Source organism: Grammomys surdaster, unplaced genomic scaffold (assembly GCF_004785775.1).
Source record: "Grammomys surdaster isolate TR1022 unplaced genomic scaffold, NIH_TR_1.0 127, whole genome shotgun sequence".
In the NCBI taxonomy this organism is placed as follows: Eukaryota; Metazoa; Chordata; class Mammalia; order Rodentia; family Muridae; genus Grammomys; species Grammomys surdaster.
In genome coordinates this window covers 9,964,732-9,991,043 of record NW_021604585.1, presented here as the reverse complement: position 1 = coordinate 9,991,043, position 26,312 = coordinate 9,964,732, and the positions used below count along the sequence as shown (strand labels likewise).

Here is a 26,312-nt window from a genome sequence, read left to right as displayed (position 1 = left end):
TCAGCTGCTTCCACGTATTTCTCAGTACCTAGACCAGCTAACATATTTCTCTAGTACTTTCAAATCATTCTTGACTCCCTTTCCCCAAATCTCCTCACTTGTAGTTCTTGGCCAGCTTACCCAGATTATCATCCCAAACCTAGACACTATTCCAAGTTAAATCCTAGGACCACATCAATCAAGAAAGGGTCAGAGGATAATCTCAGCTCAAAACAATTGCCCCCAGCTCAATTAAGATTCTGTGTAGCTGGCATCCATGTGCCACTTCAGAGGTTCTGCTCCATCCCTAGATCAGCTGTAACCAATACCCTGTACTTCTTTCTCTTTCTTTTTACAGTCTCACAGAATGTGGTGCATCATTAGGCAGCCCCATGTGGATTTATAAGCTCTCTCAATGGAGATGTTACTGTCTTAGGAAACAGATGGGGGTTGGGGTAGGGCACGAACTTCCACCCCTAGCCAAGGAGCTACTGGCATTTGGTAGTTCCTGGGAGAGAAAGGGTCAGTTTTCTTTAAGGGTGTGACTCCTAGTAAGTGAACTAATCTCCAGAGCAGCCTCTACATCCCACACCCAAGAGCATTGAGCAAGACAAACCAGACTCCTGGAGGAGGGAGGGGGAGAATACCGGTGGGGGTGAGAAAGAACACACAAGATCTTGGAGAAGTTGAAAAGGTGAATATGATCAAAATACATTATATAAATTTATCAAAAAATTAATAAAAATATTTTTAAAACATTAGGGATTTAAACATAGTGTTTTTGAAGCCAGAGATGGCTCAGCAGTTAAGAGCACTCATTGCTCTTGCAGTGGACCCAGCACCCATGTCTGATAGTTCACAACAATCTGTGACCAGCTCCAGGGAGATCCAATATCTCTGGCCTATGTGGGCACCCTCTGTGTGTGTGTGTCACACACACACACAAAACATGTAATTCTTTTTTTTTTTTAAATCAAGCAAGAAAACCCAATAGTTGTGATAAGTCTACAGGAAGACATTGTAGTTCAGCATAATTCTGATAAGTGAATTTACTTTTACTGACACTTAGTAATACATAAAACCAGAGCTATGTATGATGCCATACATAACAGGAATAATTCTAGCACTTGGGAAACAAAGGCAGGACGACTGTGTGTTTGAGATCAGCCTGAGCTACATAGAGAGACTGTCTCCAAAAAAACTTAACTAAACCTAAAACATTGAAAATCAAAGATACACACACAGAAGGCCAGCAAAAACAGCACCCTTCCGGAAAAAAAACAGAAAGAAGAGTAAACATATGTTACATTTAATTCTGGGTACAGGATTACCAGGCACTATTGGGCCTATATAATTTATTAAAAATTCTTTTTGGGGAGAGAGGGAGGTTATGGAGAGATGGTTCCACAGTTAAGAGCACTGGCTGCTCTTCCTGAGGAGCTGTGTTCAATTCTGAGCATCCACATAGATGCTAACAAATGTCTGTAACTCACGTTCCAGAGGATCTGACATCTTCTGATCTGACCTTTCTGCCTCTGTGGGCACTATATGAATATGGTGGGCTGATATACCAGCAGACAAAATGTAATACACATAACATGAAAAGAAATAAAAGTAACTTTAAAAAATTCTGTTTGTTCAGTGTTGAGGATCAAGTCTAGTTCTTACATGTGCCAGGCAAGTACTCTGTCAATGAACCCTATCTCTCATGGCCTACTTTAAAAGTTTTAACTCATTAGTTTCCAAATGTTACAGCATAGACTCATAACCAACTCTCATCAGCTTAAGACATGTTAAGTTGTGGAGAGCTCTTGGTGCTGCTTCTAGGAATTTGGCAAGAATTTGACATTGGGCAGGAACAAGGAAGTGGGCTCAGATAAGATTCTGACCCTGGGCTAGGACTAGACTCAAGATGAACACAACTGAGGAATGCATTGTATTCCTTGTTATCTTGGTCATCCTAATAAACCCCGAGACACAGTGGTCACAGGACTTGTTTAAGGCCTTGTTTGTTCCTTGACTACTTTGTCTTTGGTCTAGAACCGGCCCTATTCTTTGCATGTACCTAGAATGGTGTAAAAGCAGACTGGACAAAAATAAACCTGCTTCAGACTCAGCACTGGCTGGAGTCATGTTATAATATTGTTTAATTGCCTTTTTTTTTTTAAAATTCTCACTCTCTACCTCGAGCCCCTGTTGACTGAGCTGGCTTGGTCATTAAGTACCCCAAGGAAGTCTATGTTGGGGTCTGTCTTCTATAATTCTCTACCTTGCTTTGTTTTGTCTTGTTGAGACAAGGTCTTTCACTAACCCTTTCATCTAGATTCAGCTAGGACGGCTGGCCAACAATATCTTTTAGGGCTCTTCCTGTTCCTGCTCCCAGCACTGAGTTTACAGACCTATGAGAGCATGCCTGGCTTTTTACTTGGGTATTAGGGATCCATCTCCCCAGCCCTAGCAAAACCAAACCGAAACAAAGTGTTGGGTTTTGTTTGTTTAAGATAGAGTCTTCTGGGGGCTGGAGAGATGAGATGGCTCACCGGTTAAGAGCACTCACTGCTCTTCCAGAGGTCCTGAGTTCAATTCCCAGCAACCACATGGTGGCTCACAACCATCTGTAATTGGCTCCAATGCCCTCTTCTGGTGTGTCTGAAGACAGCTACAGTGTACTCATATAAATAAAATAAATAAATCTTAAAAAAAAAAAAAAAGATAGAGTTTTCTATTGTAGTCCTGGTTAGTCTAGAACTCACTATATAGACCAGGATGGCCCTGAACTCACAGAGATCAGCCTGTCCCTGCGTCCCAAGTGCTGGGGTTAAAGGTGTGCTCCACCAGGAGGGAAAAAAAAAATTTCTTTAAAGGTGTATTATGGACTTAGTGGCACATTCAGTTTTTGAGGGATGGTAGAGGAAGGAGAGTCAGGAATTAAAGGTTATCAATGGTTACAAAAAGGGTTTGAGACTAACCTGGTATAGATGAGATTTTATTTCAAAGTAAGCACATTAAAAAAAAGATACAATAAATACAAGGAAATATAAAACTTTGTTGACACCAAGAGTTTTGTTTCTGACAGCATATCAAGAGTTACTATGTAGCCAATGCTGGCCTCCACTGAATTCACAGGCTCCAGCCTGCGCCTCCTGAAAGTCCGATTACATCATATGCCACCACACCTGCCTAGTCAACCTGCTTTTACTTTGTTTTAGTACCACCTGTTTTTTCTTCTTAAGGTTTGGGATTAAAGCTTTGCCTGGCAATCCATGCCATGTTCAGGCACAGAGCTACATCAAAAACTTTGTTCATTTACTCAGTCCATGATTAAAACAAAACAACTTTTATTTGGAAATAAGTTTTAATCTTGAAAAAGTTACAATAGATTAAAGAAAATAATCATGTCCTTGACCAACTATCCAAACATTTGGACCCACTTGCTCCACAGCTTGCCTTCCTACGTGCGCTACACAAAGTGAGTTGTACACATCACTATCTTAGATACTTCATTGGGTATTTCCTGAGGGAAACGATAATCATAAAGGATATCAACCTCAGCAAATTTAGCATTATTTCTGATTCCTGTTGCACATTCATCTTGTGTCAGTTTTCTGATAATGTTCCTCAGAGCACGTCCTTTCTAGGAAGAGTCAATTCTAAGATCACATAATTCATGTGATGCGAATCTGGAGAACACAGTCACCTCCTCGTACCCACGTTTCTGTTTGTTTTTCCTTCCTTCCTTCCTTCCTTCCTTCCTTCCTTCCTTCCTTCCTTCTATAATCATCCTCCCCTTTAGAAGACTGTACCTCTGCAAACCACAGGTGCTTTTCATGTTGGATCATAAACCAGACATTGTTAGTAGTACTATCTCATGAATAATCTAGGTTCTGTTATATTTTTCTACAGAATTTATGTAACTTTTTGTTTGTTTGTTTTTTCGAGACAGGGTTTCTCTGTGTAGCCCTGGCTGTCCTGGAACTCACTCTGTAGACCAGGCTAGCCTCGAACTCTGAAACTCGCCTCTGCCTCCCAAGTGCTGGGATTAAAGGCGTGTGCCACCACCGCCCAGCTGCTTTATGTAACTTAATTTGTCTCAAACTGTAACCTGTTTTTTGGACAGCTTGGTTAATTATTTTAGTTTAATTGCAAAGAGTCTGCCCAAACATGCATGGCTTGGGAGTCAGCAAGAGACCTGAACAGCTTCCTCACAGAAACTGAGGCTGAGTTCTAGTGTAACAGATCCCAGACCTTAGCACAACTGACACCATGATGGAAGTACCCATTCAGGCCTTGAAACCCAGCACATAGGCAGCAATACCTGCCAAGAGATGAACAAAGTCCCAATCTATCAAAATCCATAGTTCTGGGGGAGTCCCTAAATATACTCACTTTGCTTTTGGCTTCTACAGTTCTGCTTTTGGCTGTTCTTGCTAGCTGACCTGTGTCAACCCAGGATGTGGTTTTGTGCTTAAAAGAGAAAGGCTCAGGTCAGGGCTATCTATACTGGTATCCCAAAACCCAGTGTAGTCACCTGCTGGCTAATAAAGACTTTCTATTGGCTTAAACCCATGTCTGAGAAGTCTTTTCTGGTGGATATCCCATGAGGCTAATAAAGACTTTCTATTGGCTTAAACCCATGTCTGAGAAGTCTTTTCTGGTGGATATCCCGTGAGGCTAATAAAGACTTTCTATTGGCTTAAACCCATGTCTGAGAAGTCTTTTCCGGTGGATATCCCATAACATTAGGATTCTCCCTTCTTTTTAGGGCTCTGGTCATCTACAGTTCTGTCCCACAAACACTGGGGACTTTCTGAGACATGGTCTCAAGTAGTCCAGGCTGGCTTCAAACTTGCTATATAGCAGAGGTGAGTCTAGATTCTCCTGACCTCACTCCCCAAGTCCTAGGATTACAGACACGTAACAACTAGGGAAGACGGAGCTTCTTCTCTCACAAGGACGCTGTTACTAACCCTATAAAAACTGGCATCTCTATTCCGAATATTGACACTCTGCAGAATATGCTTGCTCTTAATGACTCTCTGCTATCTTTAGCTGGTAGTTTTAAAACTTTTATCCAAGGTTCAGAGTTATTTGAAAGGAGGCTGGTCTGATGGCCTCCTGAGCTACACCAACCAAAGCAGAAAGCTGGTGACACTGACTTTGACCACCTGGTCAGAGCACTGCTGGACCCCTTCGTTTATTTACTTCTTTCCCCCTTGTATCTAAAAGCAGATCAGATTTACTCACTATCAAGTTTTTTGCTTGTTTGTTTGTTTGGTTGGTTTGGGGTTTTTTGTTTGTTGGTTGGCTAGCTTTTAGACAGTACCTCACTGTGTATCTGCTGGAACTCTATACGGAGACCAAGCTAGCCTCAAGTTCTTGTAGCCTTATGTACTAAGCGTATATATGTAAACAGTAACATTCCAATAATTGGGCTATATAGGCTTTCGACTGCCTAAGGGCTCCACAGCACAAATCAGGCTAGGGACTCCTGCCCTAGACTCTCACTCAGATATGGCTGCTTTAAGCCCCACAGGGTTAATATGTCAATACCACAATAACTAGCTCCCACAGTTGAATAAAATACCTGAGAATACCTGAGGAGAACAGGAGTTTGGCATTTAAGTAAGGTCATTGGTGTAGACTGAATCACTCAGTTTGTAAATTTCCAAACTACAAAAGTGCCTTCCCAGCCCAGAAAGCCTGAGAGCTACTCACCATCAGTGGAATGCACATGGGAGCTGCCAATCTGGTCCACTAGCAACATGAAAACAAAGCCCAGTACAAGAGACACACCGATGTAGGCATGTAGCTGTGTGTGCTCATGGCTGTGCTCATGCTCATGGACAACTGATATTTCTGCTGCTTTGTCTGAGGCAATCACATTCTGCTTCGTTTCACTGGCTTGGTGGTGTTTTCCTGGAGCAAAACAAACCACAAAATATGACAGCTTCCATTTGTATTTTAGGTGCCACTGAAGTTACTGTAAGAACACCTAATTCCTATACTGTAATTCAGGCAACCACAAACCCCTTCAGTTTAAAAGTTTGTAATAAAAACAGTCCCAAGATAAAAACATTCTTCTGCTTTTGGCATGCAGGCCTTCTACTGCCTATCAACTTAAACTCTTGGACACAGAAGCAAATCACCATGCAAGAATGCAGTGACATTTCAAACGGCCCCAGATCTAAATCTTCCTTTGTCCCCTCAGGACAGCACATGAAGCTTCAATCTGATGAAACCAGGTAGAGAAAGAACAGTGAAAACGAAAGCAACTGTAGTAAAAGTCACTACTGTTATACCTAGGTTGATACAAAATTTAAAGCAAACAGAATGGTAACCGTTCAGTTTTTATAAAATATCAGCCAGAAAACACACACACACACACACACACACACACACACACACGGAATTGAAAAGGCACATTTAAATTTAGTTCTAGATCATCAAGGTCGTTGGGACACTGAATTATAGTAACTAACAGCTAGCCAAAGGATAATTCTAATTTATAGTCATGTGTTTGATACTTCAAACATCAATAATGCTTAAAGGCTAAAACTTTTTTATTTTTATTGAAAAATTGTATACAATATATCTTGATTAAATTCTTTCGCCTCCTCTAACTCCTCCCAGATCCTTTTCACTTCACCCAACTTCACAGTCTTTCTCTAAACAAAACAAAAAAAAAGACAAAAAAATTAAAACTAAAAAAAAAATCAACAAGATAAAAGATAAAAAGTTACCAAAACAAAACAAAAACACCCCAAAACTATAAGATCTATTTTATGTTAGTTAACTCCTGGGGATGGGACCTACCCTGGAGTGTGTTGACCCAGTTTCCATGGGAGAAAATGGATTTTCCCTTTCCCAGAAGGTTTCAATTGCAGATAGCCTCTCAGTTAGGGCTGGAGTTTTGCCTGGTTGGACCTGTGCAGGTCTCTGGCTTCTATCTCATGTGTACACATATTAACATGTACTCACATGCTCACACATATGTGCATACATTACACATACACACAAAATAAGAACTGTAACACTTAAAAAGACTGAAATTACTCATGATTGCAAACAAGTATTAGGTAGCGTTCATGAGATATGGCATTCACAAAACTGCTAAGGATGTGCACAATGTCTAAGCTGTCCAAAGGCATCGCTTAAACACTCTCTCAGGACAAACATAAACTATATCCAGAAGAAATTCCATGAATTCTTCTGCCAACATGTCTCAAGTAAGGCTTGTCTCTCTCACCCTCCAGAACCTCTTCATAAAGTGCATGCACCCCTTCCGGCACGATAACCGCCAGTGCAGTTCCACAGAGAAGACCAGCACCCAACACAGTCACCAGCTTCAGCCGCTCCTAGAAAAATAACAAAAGAAACTATTAGAAAGACCATCTGATGATTAGGGAACATTTTCTATTCATGAAACCAACAGTTGCAATGGCCAGTAAGCATGAAAAATGGTTGGCTTCGTGAGTAATGCCTGTTAAAAGACAGAAGCTGGGTACACGGGCTTCTAAGGAAGCTGACACAGGAAAGACTACTTAGGCCCAGAAGTCTGAGGCAACCTGGGCAACACAAGATCATGACTCTTTGCTTCTTTGTTTGGAGGCAGGGTTTTGTGTAGCCCAGGCTGGCCTCAAAGTTGAAACTAGTTAGGGATGACCTTGCATTTCCTCCTGCCTCTCTCACCTAAGTGCTGAGATCACAGACATAAGGTCCACACCTGGCTTTATGCAGTGCTGGGGACCGACCTGAAGGCTTCCCACATTCTACCAGCTGAACTACATCCCAGTCCACTTGTCTGTTTTATAAATAGCTAATTTTTATTAGTTGAAAAACATGGAGACAAAGTAATGAGTCTCATATGGCACTGAAGCAGTGCTCCAGCATAGAATTTAAATGTGTAGCCCAGGCTGGCCTCGAACTCGTGATCCTCCTGCCTCTGCCTCCTTCAGCAAATCTTACCAGAGTGTGCCACCACAACCAGCTCGAACATGGAATTGAGTGTAATCTGAGCATATGTCCCTCCCCCATTTCAGTCCCACTGTCTCCTTTCCTCTTCCCAACTAGCCGCCCTTTTTTAAACGATCCAGTGAGTTTGTTTGGGTAGCTTACAGCAGATGGGTGAGGGTTTATAGACCTTGAGCATCTTACCAGTGGCTACACCACTGAAAAAAAAAGTCTCAGCAGTTAAAAGCACTCTTCCAGAGGACCCAGTACCCACCTGGCAGCTCACAACTGTTTTTAACTTTAGTTACAGGGGATCTGGCTCACTCCTCTGGTCTCAGCCGCACTACACACATGTGATACACATACATGCAAGCAAAACACCCATACGCATAAAATACAAACTAACAATTTAAAAAAGAAAAGAGAGTGTTTCTTCTTCCTCCCTCATAGAACGTTAACTTCTTCCGGGAAGTGGTAAGGTCTTCCACTGACCTGGCCAGGAACTACCAGCTTAAGCAGGCTTTAAACCCACAGCAATCCTACCTCAGTCTCCCAACTGCTGAGATTACAAATATCAGCTGCCAGAGAGACCACAACCCTTAAAGTAAAATGAGAAAACTGGTAACGACATAGGAAAGAGTTATTACTCATGAACAGGAGCAGTGAGTGCATTTCCCTAAACCTGCCATGAATGTGAACTGCTGTAATTTATTTGGACCACAATTTGACAATTTACAAGATATGAATTCTTGTAAGAAACTTGCTGTACAAGTATTTGGACCCAGGTTCAAATCCCAGTAACCACGTAAAAAGCTGGGCATGGCTGTGTGCCTGCCTGTAGCCCAGTGCTGTGGGGAGTGAAAGAAGGATCACTGGGGTTTGCTGGCAGCCAGCCTAACTCCAGGTTCAGTGAGAGACCCAGTCTCAAAGGAGTAAGGCAGAGAGTGAGAGAACTCTCTGGTCACATCTGGTGTCTTCTTCTAGCACCCACATGTCACATATACCCACATGTCTCACACACACACACACACACACACACACACACACACACACACACACACACGAGAATGAGCAGGTAAGTTATACAGTGTTAGCATACAGCTTGATACCCTACATGAGCCAGTTGACAGTGACCAACTGTTGAAAAGAACAGCCAAATGACATAAGCACCACTGCCATGAGCTACAGTGACAATTTTTATTAGGAAAAAAAAATTAACTGTCTTAGTTTGGGTCACTACTGCTGATGAAACACCATGACCAAAGCAAGTTGGAGAGGAGAGGGTTTATCTGGCTTACACTTCTATGTCACTGTTCATCACTGAAGGAAGTCAGGACAGAAACTCAAACAGGGCAGGAACCTGGAGGCAGGAGCTGATGTAGAGGCCATGGAGGAGTGCTGTTTATTGGCTTGGTCAGATTGCTTTCTTATAGAACCCAGGGGCACCTGTCCAGAGGTCACAGCACCCACAATGGGCTGGATGCCCCCACAATCATTAAGAAAATGTCTTACAGGTTTGCCTACAGCCCAGTCTCACCGAGGCATTTTCTCAGTTGAGGCTCCCTCCTCTCTGATGACTCTAGCTTGTGTCAAGTTGATTAAAACTAGCCAGCATACCACCAGAATCATTTTAGATGTGACATAATTTATTTCAAGCCTAGAAATAATGGCTCCATGGTGTCTGTATGTATGGCTGTATTCTCTCATATAACTTTACAACCAGGGACTCAATCACAAATTATGTGTTTATCAAAGTTAACAAAGTGCTGGCAGCTTCTCTCCTTTGCCTGTGGCAAATCACTAAAAGAGTGTATTTAAATGAAGAACAACAAATTCCAGGTATATTTCAAGATGGGAAGAGAGCTCCCCAAGCAATAGTTTCTGTCAGAGTAATGAACTATTTTCTCAAGAGAGGCATGAACTGTGCAGTGCCACTGGCTTTGCTGCCTCATTTTAGAACTTCACAGTTGTAGCTGACTGGGCTGAAGAATCAGCCAGCTGTATTAATTAAAACAACAGCTTGCATTCAATGTCATTAACTATCAGTGCAAAGCTTTGAAGTCTGTTTAATTTTCTTGGCAGACAGCAAGAAAATTAAGTAGTTTTTCTTTTCCTGCTCATAAAAACAGTCAACAAATTATTCCATTCAACCAAATACAAGCCATCGCTTTTAGAAACTTTTGATACTGAAAATTCCTGTCTCAATCCTTGTGTCCAAGCCCACTTTAATACTCAAAGCATCAACAGTACCCTATAAAAAAAAAAAAAGGTAAATTTGTTAGACCAAAATTGACTCTATCCAAGCACTGAAGAGCTATCAAGGGATACAGAATAATTCTTGTTCAAACAACAAAGCTTTTCTCTGTACTCTACAAAGATGCTTCAAAGAGATGTTTCTTAATATTAATTTAACCACTACATGATCTGCCATTAATATTATAACTCAGATCTAAACTTTGTTCAGGTTCTTCTGTCTGAAACAAGATGCTCCAAAGCTCTGGGCTCTGTAAGCGAACACTGCTCCTGTCACTGCACAGCAACAGAATGCTGGCACACTGCAGAGACTCCGCTAGTTCTTACCTTCGACATCACCTGCTTCATGCACAGAGAGCTTCTAAGAGTAGGGAAATGCTTGGAGCAGCTTAAACCAACAGTGACCAGGACAGCTAAGCTTTCTCTTTCCTGATTCATAAAGATTAATGAAGTCTTCCAGGACCTAATACTAAGCATGCACTTCATTAACTCCACTCTCTCTAATCTTGAAATAAAAGACTAATCTGTTTTTCATTTTAAACTTTTATGTTTAAATATCCCAGCCGGTGCTCAGAAGCAGAGGCAGTCAGGTCTCTGAGCTTGAGGCCAGCCAGACCAGCAAGAGCTACACAGAGAAACCATGTCTTGAAACACAAAATAAAACAAACAAACAAACAAAAGAACTGAACATAAAAATCTTATGTAGATTCTCTCTGGTGACCATAAAAACAAAAGCAGAAGGCCACTAGCAAAGAAGTTGGGAAAAATAGGCAATAAATATACTAGTGATATATAGAGCCCACTGAACAGACTAAAACAATGAATTTGCCTTTGTTGGACAAATATATTCTTAAAATACTGAGAACCTTCTTAGAGACATTTATGTCCTCTGACCTATCATTCTACTCCCCCCCCACCCCGTTTCTTTCTTCTTCTTTTGTTTGTTTGTTTGTTTGTAGACAGGGTCTCTCCATTATGCAGCCCTTCTGTCTTGGAACTCACAACGTACACCAAGCTGGTCTCCAACTCACAGAGATCCGCCTGCCTCTGCCTCTGCCTCCAAAGGGGTGTACCAGGCCACTACACCTGGCTCCATTATTCCGCTGTTTTTGAGACAGGGTTTCTCTGCATAGTCCTGGCTGTCCTGGAACTCACAGAGATCCGCCTGCCTCTCCCTCCCTGAGATTAGAGGCGTGAACCACCACCACCCAGCTTAATTATTCCATTCTTAAAATGTGAAATATGGCCAGTTTTAGACATAAAAAAATTCACTCAATCTATCATGTCAAAAACAAATGAATACACATGAATTTCAGTATAATAAATAATTGAATGTAGTGAAGACATTTGAAAATGGCTATATTAAATTTCCAACAATAAAGGAAAATGGTAAGGAAATAATTCCCCGACAAAAGGGAAAATATAAAATTATACATATATCACCAACTCAACCATGTTAAAAATTAAAACAGAAGGCCGTGCAGTGGTGGCAAACACCTTTAACATCAGCACTCAGGAGACTAGCCCGATCTCTGAGTATGAGACCAGCCTGGTCTACACAGCTGAGTTCCAGGACAGCCAGAGCTGCACAGAGAAACCCTGTCTTGAAACACCAAAAAAAAAAAAAAAAAAAAAAAAGGACAAAAAAATGTGTGGTGATTTGAATGAGAATAACCCCCAATGACTCAGACTCATGTATGTGAATGAATGCTTGGCTCACAGGAAGTGGCATTATTAGGAGGTATGGCCTTGTTGGAGAAAGTGTGTCATTGTAGGTCTCTGTAGGGGTGAGCTTTGAGGATTCATATGCTTAAGCTAGGCCCTAATGAGTCTCCTTCTGCCTGTGGATCAAGACCTAGAACTCTCAGCTCCTTCTCCAGCACCGCATCTGTCTGCCATGTTTCCCACCATGGTGATAACGGACTAACCCTCTGAAACTGTAAGCCAGCCCCAATGAAATGTTTTCATTTCTAAGAGTTGCCTTGGTCATGGTGTCTGTTAACACCTAAGCAATGAAACCCTAAGACAAAATGTTATTAGTGATTCTACTAGGCTGTAGAAAAACATTTTCTTTTCCTTCTACACATTATATTAAATTTCCCACAAACTATCTGTAAGTGACTATAAACAGGCCTTCTCCCCACCCTAAAATGCTGGAAGCAGAAAATGACTTAGCAGTTAAGAACTCTCTGTGCTCTTCCAGAGGACCACGTAGGTTTGATTCCCAGAACCCACATGGCTATTCGAAACTATTTGTAATTCCAGTTCCAGAGCACCAGACACTTTCTTAGACATGCATGCAGACAAAACACCCATACACATAAATTATTCTTAATTGCTAACTATGGGCTGGGACTGTAGCTAGGACACATGGCTAGCAAGCATGAAGCACTGGGTTCTATCTCCAACACCACAGAAAATTAGGCAGTGGCACACATCTGCAATTCCATCATCAAAGTGCGAGCAGAACAACAAAAGTTCCTGGGAGCTGGAGAGAGCTCAGGAGTTAAGAGTGCTTGCTCCTCTGCCTGGGAAGTTTTGAATCCCAGCATCAGAGACTTATGAACACTTGTAATTCCAGCTCCAAGGGAGCCAGTAACTTCCTACTATGTTTGTGGGCACCACGCATGCACGCACACACACTCACTCACACACACATGCACACTTTTAAATTGCTAAGTTAACTAGCGACTAGATAAACAGTCCTTGAATTTACTAACCACTGAAGCTCAGTTTCCTCCTCGTCAGGGTTACCACTAAAATCAACACAGAACTGGCATGTAGTTCAGTATAAGCCATTACAATTATTGTGCTCTGGTTGAATCCGAGGGTGCAGTGCCCTAAATGTCATCATTAAGATGGTTTCTCTAGGTGAGGCTGGATCAGGGCGGAGTTAGGGGTAAATGTGATCAAAATACATTGAATGTGCATGCCTAGTACCTGTGGAGGCCAGAAGGCAGCATAATGCCCCAGGACTGGAGTTAGGGATAGTTGTGAACCATCTTGTGGTTGCTGGGAACCAAACAAGAACACATGCTGCAACAACACTGTGCTGCTTTGCTAGCCCCTAAATATATTTTTTAAAAGAGGTTTTCTCCTTTGCTGAGTGGTTTTAAACACTGCACTTTAAGGTCCTGTAATTATCTGGAATGCTTTTCAGTCTCTTGCTCTCTGTCATGTGCATTTATCTCCTCTCCTAGTCCCTACAGTCTGCCTGTAGACAGCTGAGCAAACTGTGGGACCCCTCCAGAGGCTCCCTCAACTCAAGTATGGGTTAATAATGTGTAACTCTTAAATCACAAAATAACATTTGAAAGATTTCACACAAAAATCCAGATTTCCAGCTCTGGAAAAATAGAAAGCTTTGGCAGTATTTGAGACTATGTATCAAATAACAGGTGGTTTTCAGTTCCTCACAGTTCTCATTAGTACCCAAGGATTCCATAGCAGACACTAAAGGTCAGCTGCCATGCATTGTGGCACTGGACTGATTCTTAAGACATAGATCTTGCTGTGTTGCTCTAGCTGGCCCTTCTAGGCTCAAGTAATCCTCTTGCCTCAGCCTCCAGCATTGCTTGAGCACACCCCTTTGCTCCAGTTAAACTGTTGGATCTTATGCCAGACCAGAGTGACTGCTCAACCTTGGGGATGCTTCATTTTATGAACAATTAACTAGCTGTATCAGAGTCTAACCAAGAAAGAGAAACCATAAAGTCATTTAAAACAGGCAAAATTGAATATAAAGAACTTTCACAAGGGACTAAAGTAACTGGCTAGTTAGAAAGAACTTTAAAGAATATACAAGTAATAAATACAAGGAGTGGCTGCCACCCAAGGACAGAGATCAGAGTACCTCAAAAGTAAATCAGGCTGAGATCCAAACCCCACTGAAGAAGGCATGGCTGGGGTTCAATGAGGAGCAGCCATTTCCGAGTTACCACGCTGGTAGAACTTACTGGAAACAAGCACTCCAGGGTGTTGGGAAAGCTGTTCATGGGTGTCTCACTGGAGACTGTTCCATAAAACACCCAGGAGGGGTACCAATGGAAACTGATGCCTGCTGAGGGCCCCAAGAGCCTAGACTGAACAGCTGGCTGCAGTGTAGGAGCTAGATGCAGAGAAGCCTACCCAGAGGGGCTAAGACTCCAGGCACATGGCAGGCCCTACCAGGAATAGACATTGTTGTCCGGGGAGGCTGGCATGCTAAAGAAATCAGTGCCAGAGAAACTGCCCTGGAGCCTGCTCAGCAAGTATGCCAGAACCAGAAGGATAACACTTCTCTCTCATAATTTCTCTCCAGCTTCCCCTATTGACAAGGAGTTAGCATTCTGCCAGCTGGCAAATGAAATATTTAAAAGTCCACATACACTTATTTTTGCAGAGATGATGAAGATTGAATTTGGAACAAAAGGCACTCAATTGGTATCTGGCCCAATAGTTTATGAGAAAAAGCAGGAGCGACATGAGAGCCAAGGGCAATACAGAACAAACAAAATGCTTACTCTCAGGAGGTCTAACAAATCAGACCTGCTGGTTCTTTGGATTAACTAGGTTTCTGAACAGCCAAGTTCTAGACAGGAAAGGTGCCACCAGTAATCTTTGCCCATTACTGTATAACTAGCAGTTGTCAAGTACTCAGCACTCCATACCTTCCATTACAATCCCTTTACATGTGTCTGCTCAGTTAATCCTGGCAACAATCCTATGAGGTAGGTACTTCTATTATCCCCACTGTACAGTTGGAGAAACCAAGACATAGAAAGTAAATTTGCATGGCCACACATAGCCAGTAAGTGGCAGAGCAATGACTTGGACCTATGAAGTCTAGCCCTAGAGTTTATACTCTTAATCACCATGCTAAACTGCCTGTTGGCAAAACCTGTTTTATTGTTTAACAGGTTTTTTTGCTTTTAGCAAGTGTTCTCCCATTTGCCTGTCAAATGCGTAAAGAAATGAACCTGAGCCTACAGCTCCCTGGAGAGCCTGGGATCAGCTAGTTTTTAATAAATGCATAGGGTCAAGGCAGCAAGGAGAACCTTCCATGATGGATGTCATCATCTATAGCTTGTGACTCCACAGCCCATAGAACTGAGACAGGACTTCTAACCCAGTACCCCCAACTACTTCTGGCTCAGGAAATTGGAAATCAAACACTAATATGTAAGGGTAAGTGAGGAGCTTTCTGCTTTTCTTTTCTCTTTCTCCTCTTTCTCTTTCTTTCTTTCTTTCTTTCTTTCTTTCTTTCTTTCTCCCCTTCCTTCCTTCCTTCCTTCCTTCCTTCCTTCCTTCCTTCCTTCTTTCTTTTTTTCTTTCTTTTCTGTGTAGCCCTGGCTAGCCTGTAACTCACTCTGTAGATCAGGCCAAGCTTGAACTCACAAAAATCCACCTGCCTCTGCCTATCATGTGCTGGGACTAAAGGCTTGGGCTACCATGCCTGGCATCTTTTCTTTTAAAGAGAGTTCCTAATATGTACACCTGAATGGCTTTGAATTCCAGTCTGCCTTTGAACACCCATCTCACCTGGGATGAAACAGATGCAGTACTTCACCTTGCAGAGGCTTCTGAAATTCCACCATAGGGTCTAAGTACTCACATTCACACTAGTCTTTATTACCTGGAATTTCAAACGGAGTCCTAGTGGATGTTAAATCTCATCATTCAAAAACAAAGCCTCATTTCTAAGTTCTTCAATTATGGGGTTGGGGATATGGCTCAGATTTTGTTAAAATGAAGATCTGAGTTCAGATCCTTAGCACTTATGTAAAAATTTGGGAGTGATAGTGTGTGTCTGTAGCACCAGCTCTTGGGGCAGAGACAGGTCAATGACAGGGAGGGAGCCTTGCTGGCCAGCTGAAAAAGGCAAGCTCCATGTTCTGTGAGAGACTCTGCCCTCAAAAGGTGAAGTAGCCACTGAGGAATACATACATACAGACAAGACAGACAGACAGACAAGACACATGCGTGTGTGCGCGCACACACACACACACACACTTTTCAATTAGAAATATTCTGAGGCCACCTCTGCGGGAATGCCCCCTTGCCCACCCCGCCCCCGCGGCCAAGCCCAGAGTCGAGTGGGAGTCCGAGGTGGAGGCGCACTGCAGCCAGGGCCTGGGAGGGCCACGGCGCCAGCGTCTGAACTAGGATGTCCCGACATGAAGATGTCAGCTGTGATCCATGTTTAAAAGGAAATTTTCGAGGTCGCAGATATAAGTGTTTAATTTGCTATGATTACGATCTTTGTAGATCTTGTTATGAAAGCGGGGTAATGACAACAAGGCATATTAACCACCCGATGCAGTGCATATTAACAAGGGTAGACTTTGATTTGTACTATGGTGGGAAAGCTTTCTCTGTAGAGCAGCTATAGTCTAGTCTTTTACTTGTCCCTATTGTGGAAAAATGGGCTACAGGGAAGCATCTCTTCAAGAACACGTTACTTCTGAACATGCAGAAACATCAACAGAAGTGATTTGTCCCCTATGTGAGTGGTGCTGGCCATGTACGTAGAGTGTTTCACCCTGGTCGGGGGTTAGGAGGCCCTCGTGCTCACAGATCAAACATGCACTTTACTAGCAGTTCTACTGGTGGACTCTCTTCTTCTCAGAGTTCATCCTCTCCAAGCAGTAGGGAAGCCATGGATCCTATAGCTGAGCTGTTATCTCAGTTATCAGGAGTGAGACGTTCTGCAGGAGGACAGCTTAACTCTTCAGGCCCTTCCGCTTCTCAGTTGCAACAACTGCAGCTACAGCTGAGCAGCAGCATGCGCAGGCAGCCCGGCAACAACTGGAGACTGCTCACAATGCAAGTTGGCGCACAAACACAAGCAGCACCACCATTACAATCACACAGGCCACGGCCACAGTCAACACAGCCAGCACAGAGAACAGCCCGCAGGCCCTCCACAGCTCCCAGTTCCCGTTAACAAGGTTGAATGATCCCAAAATGTCTGTCTGAAGCAGAGCGCCAGTCCATGGAAAGCAAGCGTGCAGACCGCAGTCTGTTTGTCCAGGAGCTCCTTCTGTCCATGTTAGTGTGTGAAGAGAGCTCGTCCTCAGATGAGGAGGATGGGGGCGAGGGGGGAGATGGCAGATTTTGGTGCTACGGGCTGTGTAGATATTATGCCTTTAGATGTTGCTTTAGAAAACCTAAATTTAAGAGAGTAATAAAGGAAATGAGCCTCCACCACCTCCTCTTTGACGACCTCCCCGCTCGCAGACAATGTCCTCTGTGCTGTATTTGCCAATGAAAGTGGACAACAGCTATCCTGGGTTTGTGTGGTGATTGTAATTTCAGGTCTGTCATTCTTGTTACATTGTGTACATTCAAAAGGAAGAGAGAAATATATATGATAATCATTTCCACTTAACTAATTTTTACTTCTAGCAGGTAAATGTAGGTAGCAGTGCAGGCTGATCTCTGCTTCCTGTACCTTGACATGCAAAAGGCTCTCCTAATACTCCACATCCAAACTGAAGAGGAAAACTGACATCTCTAATGAAGCTGCTGTGTGTATTTATGAATATTAATGAATAAAAACTGCTTGGATGGTTTAACTAAAAAAAAAGAAAAGAAATATTCTGAATAGGTTTTTCTCTTCTTCTCTTTATAAAGATGCCACTTTTAGCACCATAAAAATGGAATATGATTACATAGTGAAGATATCAAGTTGAAACTGATAGTTCAAAACGTAACTACTTCAGATTCTAACTGGCCAGGTGTTAGAGGCATCTGGGTCTTGCACACATACAAATGTTTATTAGGGAGTTTGAAGTACGACACCAACTAAGATCATGGCAGGAGAGAAACTGGGAAGGTTCTCTGTTCTTGGTCTTGAGATGCTCTCGATTTAGTAGGTGGAAAGAACCAACTTAAACAGATCCTATTCTCATGCCATCTTTACAGTGCTCATCAAGAAAGTGGTGTCATTCAATGGTCAAACAGTATGACTCCGGGAGTTAAAGTCTCTTGTCAGCAAAGTGTGTGGCTTCTCCTGCTGAATTAGTAATTTGTAAAGCTGCATTAACAATATCTCTGGAGCTTGTCCTGAGGCTTAAATAAGACAATGCATACCCAGTGCCTGATATATAGGAAGAGCTCAAGAAGTACATGCCAGGGCAGTAACGCACACCCCTTGATTCTGTCATTCAGGAAGCAGATGCAGGTCTCTGTGAGTTCCAGACCAAGCATATATAGCGAGGACCCTTTCTTAAGAAAAGAAAAGACAAGACAAGACTATTTTAATTATGCATAACCATATAGCATCTTCGAGAAAATAAATTTTTCATAAAAATATTGGATCTGATTATATCCTTATTTGGTCTCACTTAGTTTATCAGCCACAGAGCCTTACAAAATAATCATCTGTAGTTCTGATCTGAGGAAAGACATTGTTACTGGCTGCTTTCCAGATACGGATAAATCTACTGAGGTAATATTTAAAGTCTTGTAACTCAGAAATGAAATTCAAAAGAGGGGCAAAAGCTTTATGCATTCTCATAAAGGAATAAAAGAGTAAGTCACCAGACAATGCAAAAAGTCCTTGAAATGCCACTTGGTCAAACCTACTTCAAAGGTGACCAATTGCCAAAGAAAATGCAAACTGAACAAATTTGTTCTTTTTTTTTCCAAGGGGGTGGTTATTCAGGGCAGAGGGTCAGGAGAGAGAAATAGGAGAAGATGGCGGAGGAAAGGGGCAGAGGTCAGGGAGTTCTGCCTGTTTTATATGGGCATTAATGTAGCCTCTCCCAGGTAAAGGTGAGGTAGCCAGGTGGATTCTGGGAGTGTATGGCAGTTGCCTTGGCAACAAAATTTGTTCTTTAAACACATAGCCTTTTATTTGGTGATAAGTCAAAAAAACCAGAGACACCTATTTTGAATGAATCACTTACTACAATCAGACACAAAAGAAAACTCCAAAATGTGAAAGGACAAAACAAAGCTTAACACTAACATTTAAGTAAAGACAGAGAAAGAAAGGTGCATACTAGGAACACTGCCACCAAATAGGGAAGCTACAGGGCAAGCCTGGCCTCTCCAGGGAAACTGAACCACAAAAGCTGAGGCCATCACCAGCCTTCTGCAGTACAAACAAATGCTGGAGAGTGTCTGTGATGGTGAAGGAGTTGAGCAGGGAAGCTTCCTCATTATCACAAGTTTGTTGCCACAACAAGTCATCAGAGAGGGTTAGGGAAATGGAGGGGAAGAAGTGTAGAGAAAAGATCAACCAAAACTAAGCATATATGAAAAACCAGAAAGAAACTGAATTAATGGCAAGCTAATAAAAAAAAAAGTTTAAATGGAAGTCCCTTATGAAGATAAATAAAGTTGCTTTTCAGAAACCATAGGGCAGGGTGGCACCCTAAATAGTTTTATGTCAACTTGACACAAGGTGGAGTTAACAGAGAGGAGGGAGCCTAAATTAAGAAAATGCCTCCATAAGACTGAGCTGTAGGCAGGCCTTTAGGACATCTTCTTAATTAGTGACTGATGTGAGAGGGCCCAGCCCATTGTAGGTTGTGCTACCTCTGGACAGGGTGACCTTGGGTTCAATAAGAAAGCAGGCCATTGGCTGGAGAGATGGCTCAGAGGTGAGGAGCACGTAACTGCTCTTCCAGAGGTCTTGACTTCACTTCTCAGCAACTATATGGTGGCTCACAAGTATCTGTATGTCTTAGTTAGGGTTTTACTGCTGTGAACAGACACCATGACCAAGGCAACTCTTGTAAAGACATTTAATTGAGGCTAGCCTACAGGTTCAGAGGTTCAGTCCATTATCATCAAGGCAGGAACACGGCAGCATCCAGGCAGGCATGGTGCAGGAGGGGCTGAGAGTTCTACATCTTCATCTGCAGACCTCTAAGAGAAGATTCACTTCCAGGCAGCTAAAGTGAGGAGGGTCTTAAGCCCACACCCACAGTGACACATCTACTACAAGAGGGCCACACCTCCTAATAGTGCCACTCCCTGGAGCAAGCATACAGAAACCATCACACTGTAATAGGATATGCTGCCCTCTTCTGGTGTGCATGATATACATAAAATATGTAAATAAAGCTTAAGAAAAAGAAAGAAAGAAAGGAAGGAAGGAAGGAAGGAAGGAAGGAAGGAAGAAAGAAAGAAAGAAAGAAAGAAAGAAAGGCTGAACAAGCCAGTAAACAGCACACCACACCCCCATAGCCTTGGCATCAGCTCCTGCTTCCAGGTTCCTTCTCTGTTCCAGTGCTGACCTCCTTCCCTTCAATAACAAACAGTGATATGAAGTGTAAGCCAAATAAACCCTTTCCTCCCCAAATGGCTTTGGTCATGATGTTTCATCATAGCAATAGTAACCCAAGCTAAGACAGGAGGGATACCTCTCTATCAATGGTTGGTCAAGGAGGCCTCTGAAGACCCCCCAAACAATAAAAGCGTTTGTCATAGCTGTTGGTTGCCCACCAGAACTAGAGATGACAGCATATACTTTGGTTGTAGGAACATATAAATCAAGCTGGAACTGCGCTGGAAGCTTCCTCCTGTTAGCTTCTACATAATGCTGCAGGGGGAGAATCACCACTGATTATTAACCTTGTGTGCTACACCATCAACCAGACAGGCAAGGCATACTCACTGGTGTAACAGTGGCAAGCCAGTAACGAGGGTAACCAACTACTCCCTGCTCTGAGTTAAGACCTTCTCCAGAGGAAGGTGACTGTACACTCAGTACTGTGAGCCTGGTCAGAAGCCCATGGGTGGGTATGCCATAAGCAGTAGCGGAAAAGCTACTACGGCTACATGGACATAATGTACTCATTAAGTTGCTAACTAAATAATTATGTTTATACCGATAAATTTGCCTGCTGTTAGCTTTGGTCAGAAAAGCTCCTTTTAGCCGTCAGTGTTCAGTGGTAACTACAGAAAGTCTTAACTCATCAAAGTGCTGAGAATAAGAAACTGTTCAGTGACCTGCCATAAATGGGACTTTTCTATCGCTCTCTTCAAAGTTCAGGAAAAATCAAGGAAGACAGGGTAGAACGAATTTAAGAGCAGAGGAAGGATCGAAATGAGGTAGAATGCTGCTTTCAGAACATCACAGCTCTTGATCTCAATGCAGCTGTGATTACCAGCACAAAGTGGGGCCTGTCAACGTCCTGTCATGTAAGGGAAAAGAGCTCACGAACCATCCCCTCCAAAGCTAACTCCTGTGGAAGCTAGAAGAGGATAATGGTAGCTGCAGGAGGAGGGCCTCATAACCCACAGCCCTCCTTGTCTATTTATCTAAAGAGAGTTAATAGCCAGTGGGGGAGGAGAGAAATTTCAGCGGTACAGTTACAAGAGTAAGGAGTCCACCACACTCCTGCTAATAACCTCTCACCGAAATCCTGTAACCAATCCCAATGAAACTCACTGGGTCCTCAAAATACAAATATACAAATAAAGACATAAAGACATAAAAGTAGGTAGAGGAGGGACTAGGTAGGAGAGGCAGCAAGTCAGAGGGGAAGGAAGGGGAACAAGTAAGGGCAACTGGGTACACATGATAAAAAGCATATATATGCATGCATAAGTATCCCACAGTGAAACCCACTATCATGTCTAATTAACACATTCCAATAAAACTACATTTTAAAAGTGTATATCAGGCTCTCTGCCCCTCCCATTCCAGAAACAGCTGCATCTTCTTGTGCAGTGCTAGCCTCATTTCTGAGACAGGATGGTCAAGGTTAGAGTGAACAGATTTGGCCTTATTGGGTGCCTGGTCACCAGTAGTGCCTTCACCTTTGGCAAGGTGGATATTGTTGCCTTCATGGACCTCAACTACATGGTCTATATGCCCGTAAGACTCCACCCACAGAAAGTTCCACAGCACAATAAAGGCTGAGAACAGGAAACTTGCCATCAACAAGACAATCTCCATCTTCTGAGGCAGAAATCCCCTCCAACATCAAACGGGGTGATGGCGATGCAGAGTACGTTACGGAGTCTACTGAGATCTTCACCACCATGAGGAAGGCTGAGGCCCACTTGAAAGGTGGAACCAGAAGAGTCACCATCTCTGTCCCTTCTGCTGATGCCCCCATGTTTGTTTGTACTGGGTGTGAACCATGAGAAGTATGACAATTCACTCAAGATTGTCAGCAGTGTTTCCTGCACCACTGATTGCTTAGCTCTCTAGCCAGTGTCATCCATGACAACTTTGGCATTGTAGAGGGATTCATGACCACAGTCCATGACATCGCTGCTACCCAAAACATCATCCTTGCAGCCACTTGCCAAGGCTGTGGGCAAGGACATCCCGGAGCTGAGGAGGAAGCTCAGTGATATTGCCTTCTGTGTTCCTACATGCAATGTGTCCACCATGGATCTGACATGTGGCATGGAGAAAGTCTCCAAGTATGATGATATCAAAAAGGTGTCGCAGCAGGCAAAGGACATCCTGGGCTCAAGTAAGGATCAGGTTGTCTCCTGCGACTTTAATCTTCATGCTCACTCTTCCAGCCAGCTTTAATGCTGGGCTGGCGTTGCTCTCAATGACAACTTTGTAAAGCTCATTTCCTGATATGACAACAAATATGGCTATAGCCACATGGTGGTGGACCTCATGGCCTACGTGATTAAGAAATATTAAGCTTTGGACTACACAACCAGCGAGAACGTGAGAAGAGAGGTTTTCTGATGCTGAACAGTCCCAAACCAGCTCAGCCCCCAGCATTGAGCATCTGCCCTCACAATTTTCATTCCAGAATCCCATAAGGAAAGGGCTCAGAGAATCTTTCCCTCCTGAATACCACCAATAAAGTTCACTGCACCCTACCCCCCGAAAAACTATCAATCAAATGAGGATCTTACAGTGTTTTATAAGCAGTGCTGAAAATCCTCCCTCACATTTTCAAATGTCCCTATGGCCTAGGCCTAGGTTAAGCTAATTGCATTCCATCCTTACAGCAGCCTGTAAGACCAGCACAGATGGGATCTGGGTATGGAACGAGGCTCAAACAGCAACACTGATGGGGGTGTTGTTGTTGCTGGTTTGAGATTATAATAGTTACATTTCTCTCTTCCCTTTCTTCCCCCCAAATCCTTCCATACCTCTCCTTGCTCTCTTCAAATTCACGTCTTTTTTTTTTCATTATTGCATGTATATATGTATAAACATGTATATTCCCAAATATAGCCTCCTCAGTCTGTATAACGTTGATGGATGTATGCTTTCAATACTGACCATATGGTATTGAATAACCAAGTGGTGTATATTCTTTCTTGTTTTGCTTTTTGAAACATGGTGTCTTCAGCTCAGGCTTGAGAGAAACTCACTATGCAGCAGCCACTGGGCCTCAAACTAATCTTTCTGCTTCAGTCTCTGAGGGCTGGGGTTACAAGCTAGCCCTGACGATACCCAGCGAAGTGGTGTCTCAGTCCCTCTGAGAGCGGTGGTTAGTCTAACCTCATCCCTACAGCAGCGCTAACCTCGTTTGCCTACTACAGACTCAGTCTACGGAGGAAAGCTCAAACTGCTCCCTCACAACACAAAAGCCCCCAAGCTCAAAGTCTTCAGAAACTTTTGTAACAATATGATTACTACAATTTCAGGAATAATTCTGTGTCTGCTGACTCTAATAACAACATCGGTGGGACTGTGTTTGCTATGCCTCTTTTTCCACTTCATTTCACTTTTGCAAATGTATTGGTCTGGAACTGAATGGAAATTTAAAATAAAAATAATCCCCAGGCAATCAACCTAAAATCCCACTCTGGCCTTCTTTATCTACTTCATTCATCAATCAGGACAGCCAATGAGTGTGAACCAGGTAAAGTGGATTCAGTCTGTTCCCACAGCATTGTTACTACAACCAAATCTAAAACAAGAGATGCCACTCAGGACCTCAAAGAGAGCTGTGGCCTCCTTACAAGTCTAGTTCACTTCCTCATATGCTGAGAAATTAGCATCTTTGTTACCATAGTTACATATAATTGATTTGACAATTAAAGATTTTCTTCTTTGTTTCATTAATCAAAAATTCATTGAAGGTACAGATTCCAGGCCTAAGGGTAAAGAAAAAAGCTATCCACGAAGAAAGGTGGTTCTCGGGTGGGGAGAAAGTGAAGGGAAATCAAGTCATGCCCTTTCTAGTGGTCAGATGTAACAAGTAGACGGCAGCTCCAGCCATCTCAGACCACCTATTTCTAACACTAATGCTGTAAGAGCCGACGGCTCCATCTGTCAGCTGACTTCATTTCTGCTCTGAGAACTCCTTTAGAGAAGCACAAAGGTGCACACCTTTAATCCCAGGTCTAAGGAGGCAGAAACGGGGACCCCTGTGAATTTGAGGCCAGCCTAGTCCACAGAGTGACTTTAGAACAGCCAGGGCTACACAGAGAAACCCTGTCTTGAAAAACAAACAGCTGGTCAGTGGTAGTTCTGGAGTAGATGCTCTCTTCTAGCCTGGCCTCCCAGGGCACCAGACACACACAAGCTGCACAGATACCCATGCACACCACACCCACACACACAAATACTTTAAAAGAAAGAAAGAAAGAACAAAAACCCCATTATGTTAGAGGATAATAGGAGGCTCAGATAGCCTAGGCAAGAAAGTAACTCAAAAGAGAAGTTTCAACCATCAAGGACTGACAGATCACCTGCTTCCCAGCTCTATTCAACTGCTACCTCAACAGAAAACAGGAAATAGCAGTAACAATTTAAATACGCTAACAGAGTAAGTCTGTGAGCTGGATTTGTCCCCGAGCTACGTAGTATGTACTATGTACTCTTGCCACGGTGGACAGTGGCTGAAAACGGCTCTGACTCAGACTATCTCATTCCAAGATACTTGATGAACTTTTTCAAGTTACATATTCCTTGTCTGTAATATGGCTGAGTGAGTGTGTTGCTGGGGTTTTGTTTGTGACAGCGCAAGGAACCAAATTTGGGCTTTGCATATTCTAGGCAAACACTACCATTTGGCTATACACCAGGCCTTTCAGTGAGTCATGTTACATAATATATTTAATTTTTTTAAAGTGTTATGGTTAGGGGCAGGAGAGAGAGCTCAGCGGTTAAAAGCACTAACTGATCTGTCTGAGGACCCAGGTTCAATTCCCAGCACTCACATGGAGGCTCACAACACTTTGGAACTCCAGTTCCAGGGGACCCCACAACTTCTTTTGGCCTCCAGTGACACCAGGATTACATGTGGTACACAGATGTACATGTAGGCAAAACATCCATAAATAAAAATAAAATAAAAATAAAAATAAACAACTTAGATCCCAAAGGGCACGGGTGAAAAAGGAAATAGGAAAGGAATCCACACAAGCCGAGGTGAAGCCTTCCTTCTGTCTGGCTGAAGGCTCTGTCTCTCCTCCCTGCCTAAGCTCACCACCCTTTCCACTACAGGTTGTTCCTTTACCATCAATGCCTTTCCGTCACAATCCCTTTGAGGCAGGCCTACCTCATGCCTCACCTTTCCTCTGAGGAAGTCAGTCCTTTCAGGAATAGAACTGAGGCAAGGGTTTATTCTACTACTGATCTTGAGGAGGAAACCGTGGAATTCTCTGGCATGGAGTAGTTTTTTCCCTAAACCTTTGAGCACTGTGCACCTAGGGAAGTCTGATTATGTAAAGAATAGATGTGCGTATCTTTTCTCCCCCTCTGATAACCTCTGTTTAATGGATGACAACCTAACAAATAGCCCAAAGTACGTCCTGCATTGTAGACCAGGTTTGGCCTTGAACTCAAGAGATCTACCTGCCTTTGCCTCCCCAGTGGTGGGATTAAAGGCGTGGGCCACCATGCCCAGCAAAAAAGTTTATCTCTAAACAGTTTTAAAAATAATCTCAGAATATCCATTCCAGTCCTTGGCTTTTTGGAAAGGAAATGATCATAACAATCTACTCTATTCTTTTCCTCACACTGATTGTAGTGCTGACATCCTAAGCTTTCCTCCAAAAACATTAATGATTTTTCTCTAGAAACAGTTATACTGATTTCACCTCAGTGAAATAATAGTCTCCACTCGGCTTTAACTGATATCTTGATTTCTTGAAACCTCCGGGAATCATCAGAAATGTAACTGTGGTTCCCGTCTCTAGAAAAATGCAGAGCCCTAACTTTTGGTGGTCGTCAGGTATGTAATTTTCAGAGGATTCTG

The 26,312-nt window shown here is 42.8% G+C and overlaps 1 protein-coding gene and 1 pseudogene across 1 annotated transcript in view; one reads left to right on the top strand and one right to left on the bottom strand.

Moving 5' to 3' along the window:
- Nucleotides 1-26,312, bottom strand: part of Slc39a9 (solute carrier family 39 member 9) — a 38,391-nt gene that overhangs the window by 11,180 nt on the left and 899 nt on the right. Inside the window, exons 2-3 of the mRNA XM_028789440.1 lie at nucleotides 7,226-7,334; nucleotides 5,695-5,895 (exon numbers count right to left, since the gene is read on the bottom strand). Coding sequence (XP_028645273.1) covers nucleotides 5,695-5,895; nucleotides 7,226-7,334 — 310 coding nt within the window. The remainder of the gene's footprint in view (nucleotides 1-5,694; nucleotides 5,896-7,225; nucleotides 7,335-26,312) is intronic.
- Nucleotides 16,328-17,382, top strand: LOC114640506 (annotated as a pseudogene).